This window comes from Phodopus roborovskii, unplaced genomic scaffold (assembly GCF_943737965.1).
Source record: "Phodopus roborovskii unplaced genomic scaffold, PHOROB, whole genome shotgun sequence".
Classification (NCBI taxonomy): Eukaryota; Metazoa; Chordata; class Mammalia; order Rodentia; family Cricetidae; genus Phodopus; species Phodopus roborovskii.
The window spans coordinates 8,327,285-8,345,552 of record NW_026126578.1 but is presented as its reverse complement, the minus strand read 5'-3'; the positions used below and the strand labels follow the sequence as shown (position 1 = coordinate 8,345,552).

General features: G+C 50.6%; 2 protein-coding genes across 3 annotated transcripts; both read right to left on the bottom strand.

Moving 5' to 3' along the window:
* Positions 1-129: 129 nt before the first annotated feature.
* LOC127236136 (histone H1.8) lies at positions 130-5,321 on the bottom strand. Of its 2 annotated transcripts, XM_051203595.1 has the most exons (5): positions 5,174-5,321; positions 2,349-2,608; positions 1,332-1,662; positions 530-591; positions 130-397 (listed from the first exon to the last, which is right to left on the bottom strand). In XM_051203595.1, exons 1-5 carry the CDS (start codon positions 5,274-5,276, stop codon positions 149-151), a joined length of 1,005 nt encoding a protein of 334 aa, XP_051059552.1. In that variant the 5' UTR covers positions 5,277-5,321; the 3' UTR covers positions 130-148. The 2 variants fall into 2 exon arrangements, with proteins under 2 accessions (XP_051059552.1, XP_051059551.1); XM_051203594.1 differs by lacking the exon at positions 530-591 and having other exon boundaries at positions 1,429-1,662.
* Positions 5,322-12,709: 7,388 nt separating this feature from the next.
* Rho (rhodopsin) lies at positions 12,710-18,268 on the bottom strand. Its single transcript, XM_051203589.1, has 5 exons — positions 17,591-18,268; positions 15,991-16,159; positions 14,752-14,917; positions 14,399-14,638; positions 12,710-13,429 (listed from the first exon to the last, which is right to left on the bottom strand). Exons 1-5 carry the CDS (start codon positions 17,949-17,951, stop codon positions 13,319-13,321), a joined length of 1,047 nt encoding a protein of 348 aa, XP_051059546.1. The 5' UTR covers positions 17,952-18,268; the 3' UTR covers positions 12,710-13,318.

The following is an 18,268-nucleotide window of genomic DNA, read 5'->3' as shown; positions in this document are numbered from 1 at the left end:
GCCCCTCCGGGCCTTCCTGACTTACAGTCCAATGTGCAATGTATCAGTGTATGTAGGAACAGAAAGAAGTCTTTATTTATAAATAAATAATAAACATTGTGATCGTAGGGAATAAAATCTTCAAGTTGCCATCTCCTCAAACCTGGCCCTAGTTACCAGCCTCGGCCTTCTTGCTGGGAGCCTTGGATGAGAGATTAGGGGATAACCCAGGCCTTTTGGGGTTTTTGGGTGTCTTTGTTTTCCTGACCCTGGGTGTGGGTTGTGCTTTGTGGCCCATGTCCTGGGGAGGGGCAGGTGCTTTGGTCTTGTGTACGGTCGTAGCCCCCTGAACAACTGTCTCAGTGTGGGCCATGGCTGCCATCTTCTTTTTGGCGAGGGAAGCAACACTATTCTGGACCTATAAGAAAACAAGCCCAGTGGTGGAAAGATGGCTCACTTCAGGAGCACAAAGACCTGAGTTCACCTCCCAGAATCCACAAACAAAGCCTGGCAGGACTTGAGACCCAGGAGGCAGCAGGCACCTACCTACCTTGCGGGTGGAGGGCTCTGATTTCTCACATACATCTTTGGTTTTCCCATGAGCCTCTGCTTCTGGAAGAGGGAGTGGTGAGGGGCAAAGGGGCTAGAGGCACTAGAGTTCCCAGCCTGCCTAGGTCCACAGGTCATTACTGGGACAACTGAAGGTCATGTGACCTAGGCCAGCTGTTTAATCAGGTCCCAATTTGGACAAGATGCTGTCCCTACACAACATGGGAGCATTGGAATCAGACCACCTCCCCCATGCAGGGAGCAGACAGACCCACACTATCAGCTTTGTTGCCTTCCTGCCAAAGGCAGGACTTCTTCCATATTTGTTTCTTTTGTAGAAGGGTATGTTTGGTTGAGATAGGTCTCATGCAGCCCAGACTGATTTCAGACTGGATATAAACCTAAAGACATAGCCTTGAACTTCTGATCCTCCTGCCTCTACACCTCAAGTGCTAGGATAAGGGTGTGGGCCAGCTTCCTTGCCTTTAGAACTCACAGCTTCCTGTCTGAACTCTCTCACGGCTGCTTGTTGTCCTCAGGTGATCCTAACTCCCTTCTGCAACTCAAAACTTCTTTGGACTTCTGTCTCCTCTGCAGCTTGAACAGGTGCCTCTGGGGTGCCTCCTCCAGGAAGCCTTCACTAACCCTGCCTGCCTCGGGCTGTGCTGAGCCCTGGCCTCTCTGAATCCCATCCTCCACCACCACCACCTCCTTCATCCAGGTCTAACTCAAGGCTCACTTTCTAGAGAGGGAAGTCCCTCCCATCCTCTCCAGTGGCTACTGCCAACCATTCACACACCTACCTTGCCTGCTACCATTATCTTTGACCTTCTGGCCCATCTTGTTGGCAGTGGGAGGGGGCAGTGTGGTTTTGTCTGGTTTTAGGGTGTCCTTTCTGACCTCTTCCAGTTTGGCCTTGCTGGCTTTCTTAGGTGCCTTCTCCAAAGTGGCTGCTGGGCGGGGACAAGCCTTCCTCCTCTGCCCTGGTTCTAGAGCCACCTTCTCCACCTTGGCCTTGCTGGAGTGGTCTGTCTTCAGCTCCCTAGGTTTCTTGGGGCCTGTCTCCTTGGCATCTGCAGCTCCCCTTCGGGCTATTGAGGAACAGGCTCTCTTTTTCTTGGGCTTGGGAACTAGCTGAAGACAAAGAGTGAGGTGGGGGTAAGAACAGAAGTTCTGGATACCCCAGTACCCCACATAAGCCAGCAACAGGGCTAAGAAAGTGGTGGGATGAGGGAGACACACCTTTATGGTCCTCAAAACATTTTACCTGGTGTTAATCTGTCATTTCCCTGGAGTGCCCCACCATTCACTTCCAAGGATTGGAGTCTGTCCTCTACCCCCTTAGCCCCAAGCCTCACTCTGCATCACCCTCTGCCCCGGCTCCTGAAGCCCCCTCTCTCCTTGATGTCTCCAAGAATACAGGCTGAGAGGGGAGATGGCCCCAGTTCCCAGCTTCCCGCAGGCCTCTGTGATTGAAGCTCTCTTGAGCCACCTGCCTCCCACACTCCAACCAGGCCCCAACGCAGCATCCCCCAGCCTCAGTAGTGGGACCTCCTGAGGTGCATCCCAGTAACCACAGGCACCATGTGTGCTTGCTAGAGACTGTACCATAGTCCCCTCTAGAAGCTATGGGTCAGTGGTTAAGAGGCAGACACAGGTAAGAAGCCATACTCAGACCCCAATACTATGCAGGCTTCCCAGACCACACAATAGGAGCCAGCAGAAGGGCTGTGGAGGTGTGGGCTGGGGGATGAGCAGCATGTGCTAAGGGTCTGGTATCAGTCTTTTGCCAAGGCCTCCCTTCCTTGTCTGTAGCTCACTTTGAAACTGCCAGTGGCTCCTTTGGCCTTGGAGTTGGCAGGCCTGGTGAGGAGGCCTCGGCGAATGCCAGTATCCAGGGCCTGCTTCAACAGGTACTTGAAGCGGTTGGCATCCACTGTCGGGTACTTATGTTGGATATAGACCTTGATGGCTACAACTGATGTTCCCTGGCGCCTCTCCCTGGCCTGCAGAGCCTCCAGCACCATGCGGAGCATCGTTGGGTTCCGTTGGCCTACTCGGACTCTGCTGGGATGTGGACCTGTGGGACAGACAGCAGGGTATCACCCAGACTGCCTCCACCCCAGTCAAGGCCCGACTGTGATGGGGCGAGACAAACACTAAGAACCAGCTGCCTGTGTCACTGGCTGCCTGTCTTTAAGCCTTACACTCGCTGGGCATTGGTGGCACATGCCTTTAATCCCAGCACTCAGAGGAGTCAGAGGCAGGTGGATCTCTGAGTTCAAGGCCAGCCTGGTCTACAGAGCTAATTCCAAGACAGGCTCCAAAGCAATTCGAGCCTCACCAAGTTCCTCTTCTTTTGAAAAATATTCTCTTCAAAGAGACAAAGCTGAGTAAGGTGAGCTGCCCACGAGCAGCTACAGCTGTACATGGGCTCAGAGAAGCAACGGGAAGCTCAGTAGGCCCACGCTGGCTGAGCTCACATACAAGTCAGCAACAGAAAATCACCAAGGAGCCTGGGGACAAAAGACTGGGAAAACAATGTCTGGGTCCAACACCACAGGGTCCTGCTCAAACGCAAACACAAAACCACCACCCTGTCAATCCAGGCACGGTGGAGACACACCTGTCACCCTAGGACTCCAAACACTCAGGTAAAAAGATTATTATTTCCAGACTAGCCTAGGGCTACTGAATGAGGAGGTATCTCAAAAATAAGATATAAACACAAGACCAAACTGAACAAGGAAATAAGGCAACCAAATATTCATAAATGCTGGGAGAAAAGCAGCATTAAAGAGGGCTCTGATTTGGGTGTGCTAACAGGATTATGATTTGATTGTACAGTGGTCATGATGCAACCCAAGGCTTTGTGCATGCATGCCAGGCAAGTGCTCCCTAGCTGCACCCTAGGCCTGACATCACATTCTTAAAAGTTCATATCCTTTGGAAATCAACCCTGGACTATTTCCAGCTTAAATGCTGGGCCTGGCATGCGTGAGATAGTCGGATGGATGGGCAAAAGCGTCACAGCTGAGGACGGCTGAGTTTGAGCACAGGGAGGGATCTGCTTTGCTGTCAGTCTAACCAGATTATTAGCATCATCTGTGGGTCCTAGACTCTGCAGATATACTCTCTTGTGTCCACAGAGGGAATGGAGGGGAACTGTCGGGGAACTAATGCAGTGGGGGATGGAAGAGAATGTAGGGGAATATGGTCACACTCAAAGTACATACTTGCTTGAAAATGGCCTCACTTATGGAATAATAAAAGTAAAAATAAAAGGAGCCAGCAAGCTGACTCAGCAGGTAAAGGAGCTTTCTGCCAGGCCTGAGGATCTTCGTCAGTCCCTGGAATGACAGTGGACAGAGAACACTAAGTCCACAAAGTTGTCCTCTGACCTCCATATTCGGATGTCTGTACACACAAGTAATTGGGGAAGGGGCTTGAGGCAGGATCTCACTACATAGCTCTCCCTGGTCTGGAACTCACCAAGCATCTCTCACTGGCCTGGAGGTCACTATGTAAGCCAGGTTGATTTTGAGCTCAGATACACCTGCCTCTGGCCTCCCAAGTGTGTGCCATCATGCCCAGCTCACACAAATAATTTTCAAATATTGAGAAGAAACATTTCGGGAAGAGAAAAAGTAAAAACAATCATATTCCTAGGAATGTGCCCCCCCAAAGTGAAGATGTAAGTAAGGACTGGCACATGAGGGTGAAGGGTCAGGGCCCCCAGGATCATCCTCTCCCATGACTGGGTCCCCCATCTGAGTGGCGAGAGCTGGCTTCTGCAACCTTCCCAGCACTTGTCAGTGGGCTTCCGGAGACCTTGGCTTAAACCCCGGTAGCTATATGCCGAGTGAGTTTGAGGTCCTGGGCTCCGTCCCTAGCCTGCCAGCAACCCAAATGCCTGTGACCATACACGCTATGTAGACACACGGGAATACTACATGCCATAAAGAGGACTGACATGCAAGCTGCTATAACAGGAAATGCTCCGAAATATAAGCAAATGAAAAATCCGGTCACGACGCTGTGTACAGGATGACGAGAGCCCACAGACACAGGAGGGGTGAGGCTGGAAAGTGCTTGCTAATGGCTACCGCTCAGCTTTTCTTCTTAGGAAACAACTGAATTCTAAAACAGGTTGTGGCACTGAACACAGGTGGTGACCAAGGGTCACTGCGCACGGAACGTGGGGGAGCCATGCAGTACAGGAACCTTTTGAGACGGGCTGTTTCTTTTGAAAAGCTGCAAGGGAGAGGAGAATTGGGGGAGAGGCGTGGGGGGGCCTACCAGCCACTGGTGCGTGATTTAAACTCAGAAACAACGCTATCAAAATGATTTGCAAAACTCAGACACAAAAGAGAAGTTTCTCAGTAGAGAGAAAAAGCCAGATGGAACTACAAGCCACCAGGACTCCTATAGCAGGGCCACTGGCAGTCCCCGCCTGGTAACTTCATTGAGAATGCAAACCAGGAGATGGGGCCATTCAGCTGTGCCCCCAGGATCATCCTCTCCCATGACTGGGGCCCCATCTATCTGAGTGGCGAGAGCTGGCTTCTGTAGCCTTCCCAGCGCTTGTCAGTGGGCTTCCGGAGACCTTGGCTTAAACACCACAGACTTCTGCTCCCCTGCTTACCTTGTTTGTCAGTCCTGGGGAGCTCAGAGTCCCCAGCAGGTGATGAGTCCCTGGAGGGAGGAGAGGAGGAGGAAGAAACACTGGAAACACTTCCTGGAGCCATGGCACAGGCAGCGGCAGGCCTGGTGCTCACTCAGGCGCTCACTCAGGTAGCCGCCCAAACCTCTCACCTTAAATACCTCTCCCTGTGGCATGAACCAATGGCCATCGGGCTCACCACCTGAGCCGTGGAAGCCAATCTGGCCTGGAGAGGAAGATTCACTCTCCTAACAGAGCACTCTGCTCTGTGGGACCTGAGGCCAAGGGAAAATTAGGAGAGGAGTCACTGTAGCCTACCTAGTGGGCAATACTGGCACAGAATGGGGATACCTGAGTAGTGCGGGTGCTCACCAGGGCTCCCTAATCCCACCAAGTGGGTATGGGACTGTCTGCCCTGCTCCCAAACAACTGCTGGCCTCAGTTTTTGTTGTTGTTGGTTGTCTTTTGGTTTTGTTTTCTTCACAAAGTGGCAATTGGGTCCACCAAAGGGTATCTCTTGGAGGCAGTGGCCTCCCCTGGACCAGGAAAGCTCTCAGCCTTTCTGTGCCATTCCAATGATTTAGATTATATTCCAGTTTGAGATGCAGGGGGAGTTTGCGACAGGACCTCATATGGCCTCAGTGTCCTTGGCATTCAAAGACACTCACATTGAGACAGGCATAAGTCTCACACTAGCAAATACTAGAACACCGGCCAAGAAGACAGAGCCGGCCAGCTGCCCTGCTGGGGCTGTGACTTGCCACTTCACCTCTCTCCTAGGAAGGGCTGTGTCATCTAGAAGAACGAAAAAGAGAAGTAACTTCTCAGTGAATCACACGGGCCTGAGTGACTTGTTCCCTTGCTGTAAAACATGCTACACACACATGACAAGGTCTTATAAAGACAGGAGTTTGAGGCAAACTCCCTAGCAAACCCCTGACTCAAAAGAGTCAAACCAAACAAACAAGACAGAGTGGATTGAAAGAAGCTCTCTCTCTCTCTCTCCTGGCTGAATGTCAATATTTCTCATATGAAATATGAAACAAGCATTTCTCACAGTGATTGTCAAGGACAATTGGAAACTACACAGGCTCTGGGAGAGGCTGATGGGCAGGCCATCTTAGATGCAGTTCAACATCTCATGGGGCAAAGATGAACTTGCCCCATGGAGCACTACTCCTCTCTGAGAAGAAACAGAGGAATATACAAACAGGAACTTTGCCCCAGTATCAGCAGAAATTGAAGGCAAACTAAAATATTTTCAGGTAGAAACAGGCTAAGTCAATTGAGGCCTGCTGATAACACGATGGTCCACAGCTGTGAAATCCAAGAGAGCATTCCTGAAGCACCCTGAGATCATCTCAGGACTCACACCAGTATGCTGTCAGCATTTACCCTGGGGGGGGGGAGGTTAGAGGGTGGGGTTAAGTGGACTTAATGCTTCTCCCTCTGTGTGTGATCTCTATTTTCTGGGATTTTCCCAGAGAGAGGAGAGAGAGAGAGAGAGAGAGAGAGAGAGAGAGAGAGAGAGAGAGAGAGAGAGAGAGAGAAATAGAGCTCACCATCATCACAGGTCTGGTTTGAGAGAGGCTGTGACCCTCAAAGTTCTTTGCAGTGAAAACAGATATCACTCCATTTTTAGAACCTTCATGGCTCCCTACTTCCTTTGGGGGAATAGTTGGAGTTCTTCTATCAGGTTTAAGGTGCCCTCCTCTCCCTGAAATTCCATAATTCAGGTGGGGCTGAGGTTGTGCTTAGTGGTCGAATGAGGGCTTAGCATCCCCGAGACTTTGGGTTCAACTTTTAGTTAAAAACGTTTTAAAATCCCCACAGTGTGGTTTTTGAGTGGGCTAGAGCTAATATGAGGACATCACCCTTTGTGCCTTCTTCCATACCATACACATGGTCTGGAGTTTGTCTCTGCCCTTATCTATCCTCACACGTAATAAGGATTTGTAGAGCTCAACCCTACATCAGTGTTAGCCTTGTGCTGGTGAGATACCGTGGGAATGGTGCTGTCGCCATCCCATTGCCATGGCAGCAAGCCCATGCTGAGACCCATGATCCAGTCACTTGCCACTCAGCCACCAACCAGTTATCAGCCAATCCCTTGCTTCACCATGGATGCTTGAAGGATCCCAGAAGACATGATTCAAGCTGGATCCCCATCAGCAGAATCACCCAGTTAGTCCCTGAAGCTAGAAGAAAAGATATATGATTCATGGTTTTAAGCTGTGAGTGCTGAGGGTGTTTGTCACACAGCACAAGGTTGGAATATGTCTTGCTTGCATAGGTAAGGAAGGCTTGCTCAGGAATGCTAGTCCTGACCCCTAGAAGATGGACCCTCCAGCGCTCTGAGTCACAGCTGTGACTTACGAGTCCCTGACTCTTGAGCTGTGAGGTGGAGGAGGGCTGTCTCTGACCCAGCCCAACAGTGGCACACAGTAGGCCCTCCAGACTTGCTGCTGTGCTTTTGTGGATCCGCAGAGCCAACAGAGACCTGCAAATCGCTGCTGGCCCAGCACTAGACAGGGAAAGGGCTACAGGGAGGCAAAGAGGCAAACGGAGCTGGCACAAATGGGGGCTGCAATTTCCATCCATTTGTGGGGCATTTCCAAGAGCTGAGAAATGCAGAGACTCTGTGGTGTAAACATTCCCACGAGCTTTGCTGAAACCCTGCTCCCAGGCTGTGCCAGGACCCAGTTTTGTGTTGGGAAGGAAGTTTGGGAAAAACTCAGATCTAAAAATTCTCTGAGGGGTTTGCCACTTGACAGGGAGATGATAGCAAGTTAGGGAGACTGTTGGCAGAAGCAGTGCCCTCTGCCAACCTCCTGACTCCTCTGTGGGGCCAGGGTGGGCTGCTGCCTTCCTTCTGGAACCTTCTCCTCCCACCCTGGGGTTGCTCCCATTTCAGAGACAAATGTTCTGATCTCTGAGATGAGCAGTGCCTGTGGTCTGTGCGGTGCCGGCTCCTGTGCTGGCAGGACATTTGGTCAATCGGTGCGTCGGGTTGGAGTGAAACTGCAGTCACTGCAGTCTGTATAAATTGGCATCTTCATCATTTTATTTACACACGAAGAGGCTGAAGTTCAGGGTGGGGAAGCTCTTGGATCTTTCCAAGCTCAGACCCTAGGCTGTAACCTGGAAACCCTCTTAGTACTTAAGATAGGTACGGCAAGTCCCAAATAACCATTCCCATTAGAAGCCCTCCCTGCAGAAGCTCGTTAAGTCACCCTGATTGCCGAGGATCCAACTGGTGAGGCAGCTGGGGGGGGGCGACCAGATCCTCTCTTCCTTCACTTGTTTGTATGTAGGGTCCATTTCATGGTTCAACATGACTGCTGCAGATCCAGCCAGCAAGAGGGAAAACAGGAAAGCAGAGTACACTTCCATTCTCCGTGATGCACAACTCAGTGGCTGCTCTCGAGCTGTTGCAGATGACAGGGAGGAGCAGCATGCTGTCAGGGGCCCAGCTACACCTTAAGAGGAGCTCACAGACAAAAGGGAAGAAAGATGAAGCTGGGACACCTAGCACTCCTTCCCTGGGGCCTTCATCAAGCTCATCTCTGCACACGACCCTCCACCAAGGCTGCTTCCTCTGAACCCTGACCTCACCCCTGGCAGGAAAGCCCTGTGCATTGAACAACTGCTGTATGAAGTGTTACTCACATTGATGTCTCCTTGATCCTTCTGACCCCCAATTCTCAGGCTATGGGTCTCAAGTCCACACAACTTCCTGCCCTTGAATGTGTGGGTGACAGAACTTTGAGAACAGTTAAAGTTTCTGAACACATGATGATCAAAAAAATAATTCAAGGGCTTAGCCGGCAAGGGCACTTGCTGGCAAACCTGACAACCTGAGTGATATTCCTGGGACCCGTGTGACAAAAGAAAACTGACTTCTAAAAGCTGTCCTCCGACATCCACATTCACATGTGACTGTATGTGTTCCCCCTCCCTCCCCTGACAGGTGCAATAAACAAAATGTGATAAAGTTTTTTGTACTAATTCAAAGCCGATGAATCTGAGGTGTTTCAGGCAGGGCCCACTGGTGTTGTATCATGTGACTTTGCAATACCTCGGTTCTGAACACACTTGAGCACATCGTACTTCACATGCTTTCCCAGCATGGAACACAGCTCAGATTCCAGACTATTTAATGTCATGAACCACAGGGTTTTGTTTGTTTGTTTTTGCTGTACACACAAAGTGTTCTCTGGTGTTGGAATGTAATAATTGAATTGAGGAAAACAAAGACTTTTTAATATTTTCCCACTGTCATCCTTCAGAATGTAAGGGTCAAATTAGCATATTTTTGGTTTGCATTGTGTTAGAATGTTTGATCTTTAAAAATTATGTTTGAATCACTGACTTGAGTTTCAGACATAAATCATTCGCTTGGGAGCTGGGGTGATGTGTTAATCAGTAACATACTTGCTATGCAAGGATGCGGACCTGAGTTTGAAGCCCCAGGACCCATGTAAGCGCGGGAATGACCCCCATCTGGAACTCCAACTCTCTACATTCAATCACGCAGGTGATAGCACCTCCACTTGTATACATGGGCACATGTGTGAGCATGACACTCACACACACACACATGCTATTCAGTAAATTTTGGATTGGGATAAGGAAACCATTTCCAACAATTCCTCAAACTGCCTAGACATACTTCTGTCGTGTTATACTATGTATTTATGCAAAGAGGCCTTCTTAGCACCAATGATTATAAAATCAAAATATCAATCAGCTCTGCAGAATATTGTAGATGCTGTGTCCTATATCACTAAATATTCAGCCAAGATCTCATTCCTTGTGGAAAAGTAGGCATATCCGTCTCATTAGTATGCAAATTTATTTTAATGTTTAATCAATTGTAAAATTGCATATATACCAAAGACATATTTTACAGTAAGTTTCTTCATGATTATCAGTAGGTATCTGACTTGTGCTCCTGATTCCCTATAAATCTGGGGTCTCACAGGCAAAGGGACCAGGGATGGACACAGTTACAGAGGCTCTCTAACTCTTCACCAGCTGAAATGTATCTCACTTTCAGCTCAGAGTCATGGTCTGCATAGTTTAGGGACTGGCACTGTGCTTCTCTGGGGCACCGCAGGCTATCTGAGGTTGTGTCTCTTTCCTGGGGTGACAACCCTGTCTGGCCTGTATTGAATGAGTGGATTTTATGTTCCACAAATGCTACTTGCCCAGAGCCTTGCAAGTGGCCCTGTGGGAACTCCAGATCCCAGCTCAAATTAGCCCTTAGCCCTATACCCACCATGACAAATGACCAGGGGAGGCTGAAGCTGCTATTCACCACGACAACAAGAGTATTCTGGTTCTAAAGGGGCATTTTTCCTCCTCAGGAGAAAGCAGGGGCACTCCACAGAACAAATGATCTGGGCGTGGAAGAGTGAGGTAGGACAAGGCCAGGCAACTAAAGTATCCCATCAACAGCCAACTCTGGCCCATAAAGCCTGGGAGACAACCAGAGTTGTGGTGACCATGGGAATACCCCTGATCCACCACACACAGGAGCTTTGTCTAGCACATCCCAGCCCCCACCCCTCTGTACTGGTCCTGATCCTATTTCCCTGTTTTTTTTTGGGGGGGGGACACATCCTACAGACTTCTTAACTATGTGAAGTCAACTTTATCTTGTGGTATAGGAACACATGACAATTGTGGGATCCCAAATCAGGCATAGTGATTGGCTTAGAGGTGATCAGGTAACACAGGTCTAGCTAATCAGAAGATGAATCTCCATCTTGGGCGTGGTGATTGGCTTAGAGGTAATCAGGTGACTTAGCCCCGGCCAATCAAGAAGAATCTCTGTTTCAGACATGCTGATTGGTTTAGGGATAATCAGGTGACCTAGATCTGTTTGTTCATAAGAACCTGATCTAATACCATGGTTATAATAAGGGGCAGGAAAGCCTCTCTCTAGAGGGAATAATGTCCCTGAGACTGCTGCAGACAATTCTGCCACCTCTGAGGATAGTCCTATAAATGAAGTCAACTCAGAAGAAGACAGACATAAAGGGTCACAGGTCTGAGCTTCTATATCCAGTTGGCCTAAAATGGAGAGGAGGTCTCATGTCTATAAACCAATGAGATCAGTTGTCTGTTTCAGCAGTTGGATTAGATTTCCTGTCACTTGTGATCAAATAAACCTTCACTGACATTACCCATTGAGATAGCATAGCAGATAACCCCTGCCCTTGACTGCCACAGCACTGAGGGGCTTCCGTCCCAGACCCCGGCACCCTTTCCTCCTTGAAAGATGGTGTTGCTCCACATCTGAGGCTCTGTCCCATTCCCTTGCTAGGCAGGGGTGTCCTGGTAAGGGCAGCTCTGAGCCAAGACCTAGAATTCCAGAATGTACCAATGTCTTCAGCATGCTAGGAAGTGAGCTTGCCACATAAGTCCCTTAACTAACATCTAATCCCCCTCAAGGACAGGTCTAAGCTCTTCTTTGAAGATACAGAGGCTTAAAGAGGCCACCCTGTTTCTATCCTGCTCAAGCTGGGTGTTTCAGATTGATGGGGCTGCTCCTTCACATTGCCCAAGGACCTGGACTGTTGTCTCCACACAGTCTAGCCCTCCCTGTATAGAGGTCACAAAAGCTTCTCAATTTCCATTCATTTTGTAAGTAAAGAGCTTGAGAGCAACAGACCACCACTTCCACCAAGTGTAGGAGCTGAGCTTTTAATGCCCCCCATTTGCCTCCCTCCCCAGCCAGAACTGGGCCTGTGGGGCCCAGATGTGGTTCTGTGGAGGAGGGATGCAGACTGAAGCTGCACAATTCTGGTGGCCCAGCATCCCTATTTACTTCAAACCCAAAACTCTCTGGGATGAAGAAAGATCAAATGCCAAGGAAAACAGTATATCCAGTAAGGGAGCTGGAAGCTGGGAGTTGGATCCATGAGCATCCTAGGGATGAAGCCTGGCCAGGTCTTACATTATGTTTCTGAGGTCTTCAGAACAAGGGTGGCATCAGGGACTCAGTCACTCCCTGAGGGTAGGCAGATTAGCATGGCTTCTAGAAATCCATACTGGCCTGGGACTGTGGCTACCTGGTTGCTGGTATGGAAGAGCAAGTGCGTCCAGAAGCCAAGAAGGAGGGCTGGATCTCAGGCAAGTAGGATTGGAAGACATGAACCAAGGATGCCACACTGAAGGCAGGACCCAGGCCTTGTCTGAGACCCCTGGTCACAATGCTTTCTCAGTCCCAATGGCTGCAGCCCACATTGCTGTCACTGTCATCCCTGTGATCCAGCTCCAGCCTTGCACAGGCCTAAAGGCCTGGGTCATTGGTAAAAGTCTACTGGGACTGGGAGAAACTGTCTGAGTGCTTGGGCCCAACCAATTCCAAAGCAGTCACTAACAAGCAGAGACAATCAGGATGGTTAATTAATTCTATTAATTGATATTATTTGTAACACAACTTCCAGCTATGCTCTTTATATATAAAGTATTTGCACACACTCACACGCAAACATAAACATTCTCTCTCTCTCTCTCTCTCTCCTTACCCTCTTCTCTCTGTCTTTGAAGCAGCCACATGCTGTCAGGACCTGGGATTTGGGATTTCCATCTGGGGGTGGGGGAGACAACCAGGGCAGGGATATAAAAACAATTGCTTATAGATTCCAGCCAAACATGATTGGATCTGCCAGGTTGGGCACCTGAGGACATACATGTTCCCCTCCATCAATTCCTCATTCACATCTCCACTCACTCAGTCACTCATTCCTCCCTTCATCCAGCTAGCATTTTATTATCCAACTACTCTGTGCTCCATTCTGTCCTAGACACTTAGCCCTAAGCCGGGACACTTGTCATGTTCTTGAGAGACAAGCTGGAGGGAAGGGGTACACATCCTGCTGGCCCCTGGGAATTGGGGACTCCAGGTCGGGGGTCTTGGTGGATGGATGTCCTTTCTTGGGCTGTCCCTGTTGAGTGTGGAGCCTCATTTTTCTTTCATGAATTAATTAAAAACAAAGAAAAGAACACTGAGGGAGTCTGCATGACCTCATTGCAACGGGTGCTCCTGGTGGGGGCTGTGGCTGGGGTGGGTGGGGACAGGAGACTCCTACAGTCAGCCACAGTCTCTGGCCAGGCTTAGGCTGGGGCCACCTGGCTGGTCTCCGTCTTGGAAGCAGTGGCAGAGGCCTCATCATCACCCAGGGGATTCTTGCCACAGCAGAGGGTCGTAAGCATGCAGTTCCGGAACTAGAAGACAGAGGGCTCCAGTCAGGACCAGCCCCCACCACCTTGCCCAGCCTCAGCCCCACCACCCACAGGAAGTCCCCTCACTAAGTCTGGCTTCCTGGGGGAGCTTGCTAAGTATATGTTGCCCCACCGTTAAAGATGCCAGGAACCCAGCACAAGGGTTTTCATCAAATTATATTTCACGGTGTCCTGTGAGTGCTTAGGACCTTCTGTGAAAGATCTCTTGTAATTTGAGTTTAGGATTTGGCCCTTCCTGTAAATAGAAAAACCAAAGCCCAGAGAGGGAGACATCTCACTCTCTCAAGGTCACACAGCCTGGACATGGCAGAGATAGGACATGAACCTAGAGTCTAAGTCCAGAGACCATATCTTTTCTGCAGAGAGAACATGACTTTTAACGGCAGCTTGTTCCCACTCCTCCTAGATTTAGCATTTTCAGCAACTTCTTCAGCTTTACAAATAGTGAGGTCATTCCATTCCTGACCTTGGAACTACTTGACACTTTCTGGTTGTAGCCCAGGTTGGCCGCTAGATCACTGTATGATCTAAAGTAGCTTTGAATTTCTTGCCTGCCTGCTTCAGCCTCCTGAATGCTGGGGTATAGAGGTGCATGACCACACCCTTCTTTGGAGGGGGGTACACATCACCATGTAGCCCAGGCTGACCTGGAGCTCAAGCTCTGCCTGCCTCAGTGTTTAGAGCATACACCTGCCACTGCACTTGTGTGCCTGGCTTCTAACTGACTTACAAAGCTGATTTCCTGAATGATTTGTCAGATGTATTTCATAGGAGCACGTGTCAGGTCACCTGGTCACCTGGAAGGTTTACTCCCAGGCTGCCCAGAGACTAGGAGGTTCAACTGGAGAGATCATGGCCTGCCAGCAGTCTGGGTGGAGCCTCTCCCCTGCCCCACTCTCTCCCCTTCCCCTTCTTTCCCTCCCTCCCCTAACCTGACCTCCTCCCAGGCACCTGTTTGTTCATCATGATGTAGATGACAGGGTTGTAGATGGAGGAGCTCTTGGCAAAGAAAGCTGGCAGGGTCATGAAGATGGGGCCAAAGTTGGAGCCTTGGTGGGTGAAGATGTAGAGGGCCACACCAGCGTAGGGGACCCAGCAGATCAGGAAGAAGACGACCATGAGGATGACCATGCGGGTGACTTCTTTTTCGGCCTTCTGTGTGGTGGCTGACTCCTGCTGCTGGGCAGCCGCCTACAGGGGTACAGACCTGTGTCCAGTCCATGGGGTCCATATGTACCCTGGCACCTAGCTCTGAACACCCAGCATGGGCCTGAGGACACACATTAGAGACCCCCCACTCATACCTCCTTGACTGTGAAAACCAGCTGCCCATAGCAGAAGAAAATGATGATCATAGGGATGGCGAAGTGGACCACGAACATGTAGATGACGAAGGACTCATTGTTGACCTCAGGCTTGAGTGTGTAGTAGTCAACCCCACATGAGCACTGCATGCCCTCGGGGATGTACCTGAGGATCGGTGCAAGAGACAATACAGATGCAGGGGAATACATGCTCGGCTAGGCATAAGTGTAGGGTCCATGGAGGCTGGAGTTCCTGTAGGCCTTGGGAAGCATGGTGTCATTACCTGCTGGCCCCATTACCAGGCGAGACTTAGCAGTCTCTGCCTTTAGGGCAATTCTCAAGCTTCCTACCACATGACCAACAGCTTTTTTTTTTTTTTCACCAACCCGCTGCCCTTTGGTGGTTTAAGTGAGTTGGTAGAGGGTGTTGGGGAGGAGGCCTGAGGCCTGTCCTGTAAATGCAGCAGTTTGGAGATGTGGGTCTCCTAGCAACAGCAATGTGTTCTACACTAAGGATGGGCTTGCAGCCATCTACGGGACTTTGTGCAGCTTTTAGAAACAAGGACGTTGTGATGATGTCTGAGGATGGTGACACTGGGCTGTACTCAGAAACCCCAGTGTCCTTTGAGTGTATCTGTAGAGAGGCCTGCCAAGCCAAGTGGATGAAGATGAGGAAAGAGGCCAGCATGGGGTGAGAGGCTCTGACTCAGCAAGGGTCACTAGGTGGGCTCCCAGATGGTGGGGAAGAGGTGATACGAGGAGGGAGATTCTGATGCTTCCGGGTACCAAACCACTGTCCCTACCCTCTCTCATCTTGCCTGTATTTGGAGATGGTAGTCTGGAGGCTGGATGGACCCAATTCCTGGGGCTACAATGATACCATGCAGATTGGGAAGGTTCAGCTTTCCCATGGGGCTGAGGTCCAAGGTCAGAGAGAGTTGCCCCATGCCCAGGAGAACTCAACCAAAGAGGATTGTAGTTTGGCCTTGGCTTAGCTGAGGATTAGGGACTCGGCCAAGGTGAAGGGTTGGGTGTCAGGGTTCCCCTTGCCATGGGGCTCAGCAATGGAATCACACTCAATGCACAATCACTGCCCCTCCCTCCTCCCCTGCCTTAGACCTTGGTCTGGGAAAGTCACCAGGATGATTTTAGGGGGCAAGACCATGTTATAGAATGCCTGGAACCAGCCCACAGGCTCTGTGTTCTGAATGGGAACCCCACAAAAGTCAGTGCCATTACCTGGACCAGCCGACGAGCGGGGGAGCAGCACAGGCCAATGCCATGACCCAGGTGAAGACCACACCCATAATGGCATGGTTCTCCCCAAAGCGGAAGTTGCTCATGGGCTTGCAGACCACTACATATCGCTCAATAGCCAGGACCACCAGGGACCACAGGGCGATTTCACCTGTAAGGCAGTTGGTAGCTATCAGTCCTCCAACTCTGACCTCAGACCAGAGAAAGCAAACACCCCAGGGAGGACTGGATTGCATGGGAGCCTCTGCGTTGAGACTTGAGCCGGGCCTTATGGATGCAGAGAGTTTGGACTGGCCAGGAGGAGGGGGGAGGATAAAGAACTCATGTGCCTGGGGGAATGAGCAAAAAGGAACTCCAAAGAACCAAGAGCCTCTCTGTTTGGTTAGAGCTTTCGGTTCAGGAGAGACATGGCCTGGGAATAGCTGTAGCTGTAGCTTCAGGCTAGTGCTTTGACAGGGGAAGAAGAGAGGTACAAAGAGGGGGCCCCAGACTCCAGTCCATGTGTCACCCATGGACACTCAATATGGAGAAGGAGGACCACAAAATAAAGCAGCCCTGGGGCATTAATGAGTAATGGGAGTACTGCCAACAAGAATTTCTAGATGACAAGTGTGGCCCGGGCCTGACCCTGCAGAAACAAGTTCAGTAGCATGGCACCCTAGCTTCTGACGGGGGGACTATGGTCACAAGAGGTAACAGAGATGCCCAACAGTGCCTCCAAGGCAGCAACCTGGGACTCATGCAAGCTAGACCCATTGCTCTGGCCTCGGGCTTTGTCATGCCCACTGTTCCCGTGTCCTCTTACAGCCACTGACAACACTGCTGGGTGTCAGCCAGGGGACCCGACTCTGGTTCCGGGGCGGCCACATCTCTAAATGAGTCTTTTGCCTGCTCCCTGCCTCAGCTAAGCAGGCTCCATTGTTCCTGCAGTAGCCTCATTCATCTTGCAGGCAAATGAGAGAAAATGTTTGGAAACCCTTGGTGTGGCAAGATGGTCCACTTGAGAAGCTGAGGCAGGAGGCCCAGGAGTTCAAGTGCATCCTCAGCCACATAGTTTAAGGCCAGTCTGCACTATATGAGACTGTTCTCCCCCAAAGATAGAAAGAAAAAGAAAAGAAACAAATGACTCCTCTAGATCCCCAGTGTATGGAGCATGCACTCATGATGGAGGCCGACAGGGCTGGGAAGGCAGTCAGATAGATGCCCCATACACCAACCTAACTGTTATCTGGACCTGTGGACCTTTTCTAGCTCATCCCGGTGCTCATCTGAATCCGCACCAGCTCAGCTGCCTCAGAGGGTTCCCTCACACACCATGACCCCCCTCCCCCCGTGAGCCCTTGACCTCCTTGAAGCCACAGTTCTCGCATTACTCATGAGATAGATGAGCATTCAATGCTTGCTCTAAACAACAGCCTAGCTCAGCATCATAGTTTTGTCAGTGAATAGGCAAGGCCTTTGGATGATACCGACTGAAGAGGAATGGAGAGAGACCCATTAAGCTGTTGCTCCCAAGCTGCAGACTCTCCCTAGGCACTCTCATACCCCCTGAGCCCCCATACTACAGTCCCTCTGCTCATACCGCCCAGTGTGGCGAAGAAGCCCTCAATGTTGCATCCCGTGGGCCCGAAGACGAAGTAGCCGTGCAGTGAGGTGTAGAGTGTGGTGGTGAACCCTCCGAAGACCATGAAGAGGTCAGCCACCGCCAAGTTGAGCAGGATGTAGTTGAGTGGTGTGCGTAGCTTCTTGTGCTGGACGGTGACGTAGAGAGTGAGGAAGTTGATGGGAAAGCCCAGCACGATGAGCAGGAACATGTAAGCTGCCAGCATGGAGAACTGCCATGGTTCAGCCAGGTAGTACTGTGGGTACTCAAAGGGGCTGCGCACCACACCCGTGGCGTTGGAGAAGGGCACATAAAAATCGGGGCCCTCTGTGCCATTCATGGCTGCGGCCCTTGAGGCTGCCCCAGGGGCTGTTCGTCAACAGAGATCGAGGCTGCCTGGTGAGCTCAGACACCTACAGCTCCCACAGCGCAACTCCGGGCATCAACCCCCCCAAGACCCTTATAAAGTGACCTTCTCTCCCTAAGCCAGAGGCTGATTCAGCATCTGGGAGATATCATACTAAGAATACTAATCCCGCTGCTGCCACTAGGGCGTAATTGGCTTGCAGAGGGGCCAAGGTGACACCGGGTGGAGGCCCTTGAGTAAAGGAAGGGTGTCTCATCTTGTCTTCCCCAGGGTCCCCCACGAGTTCTCTA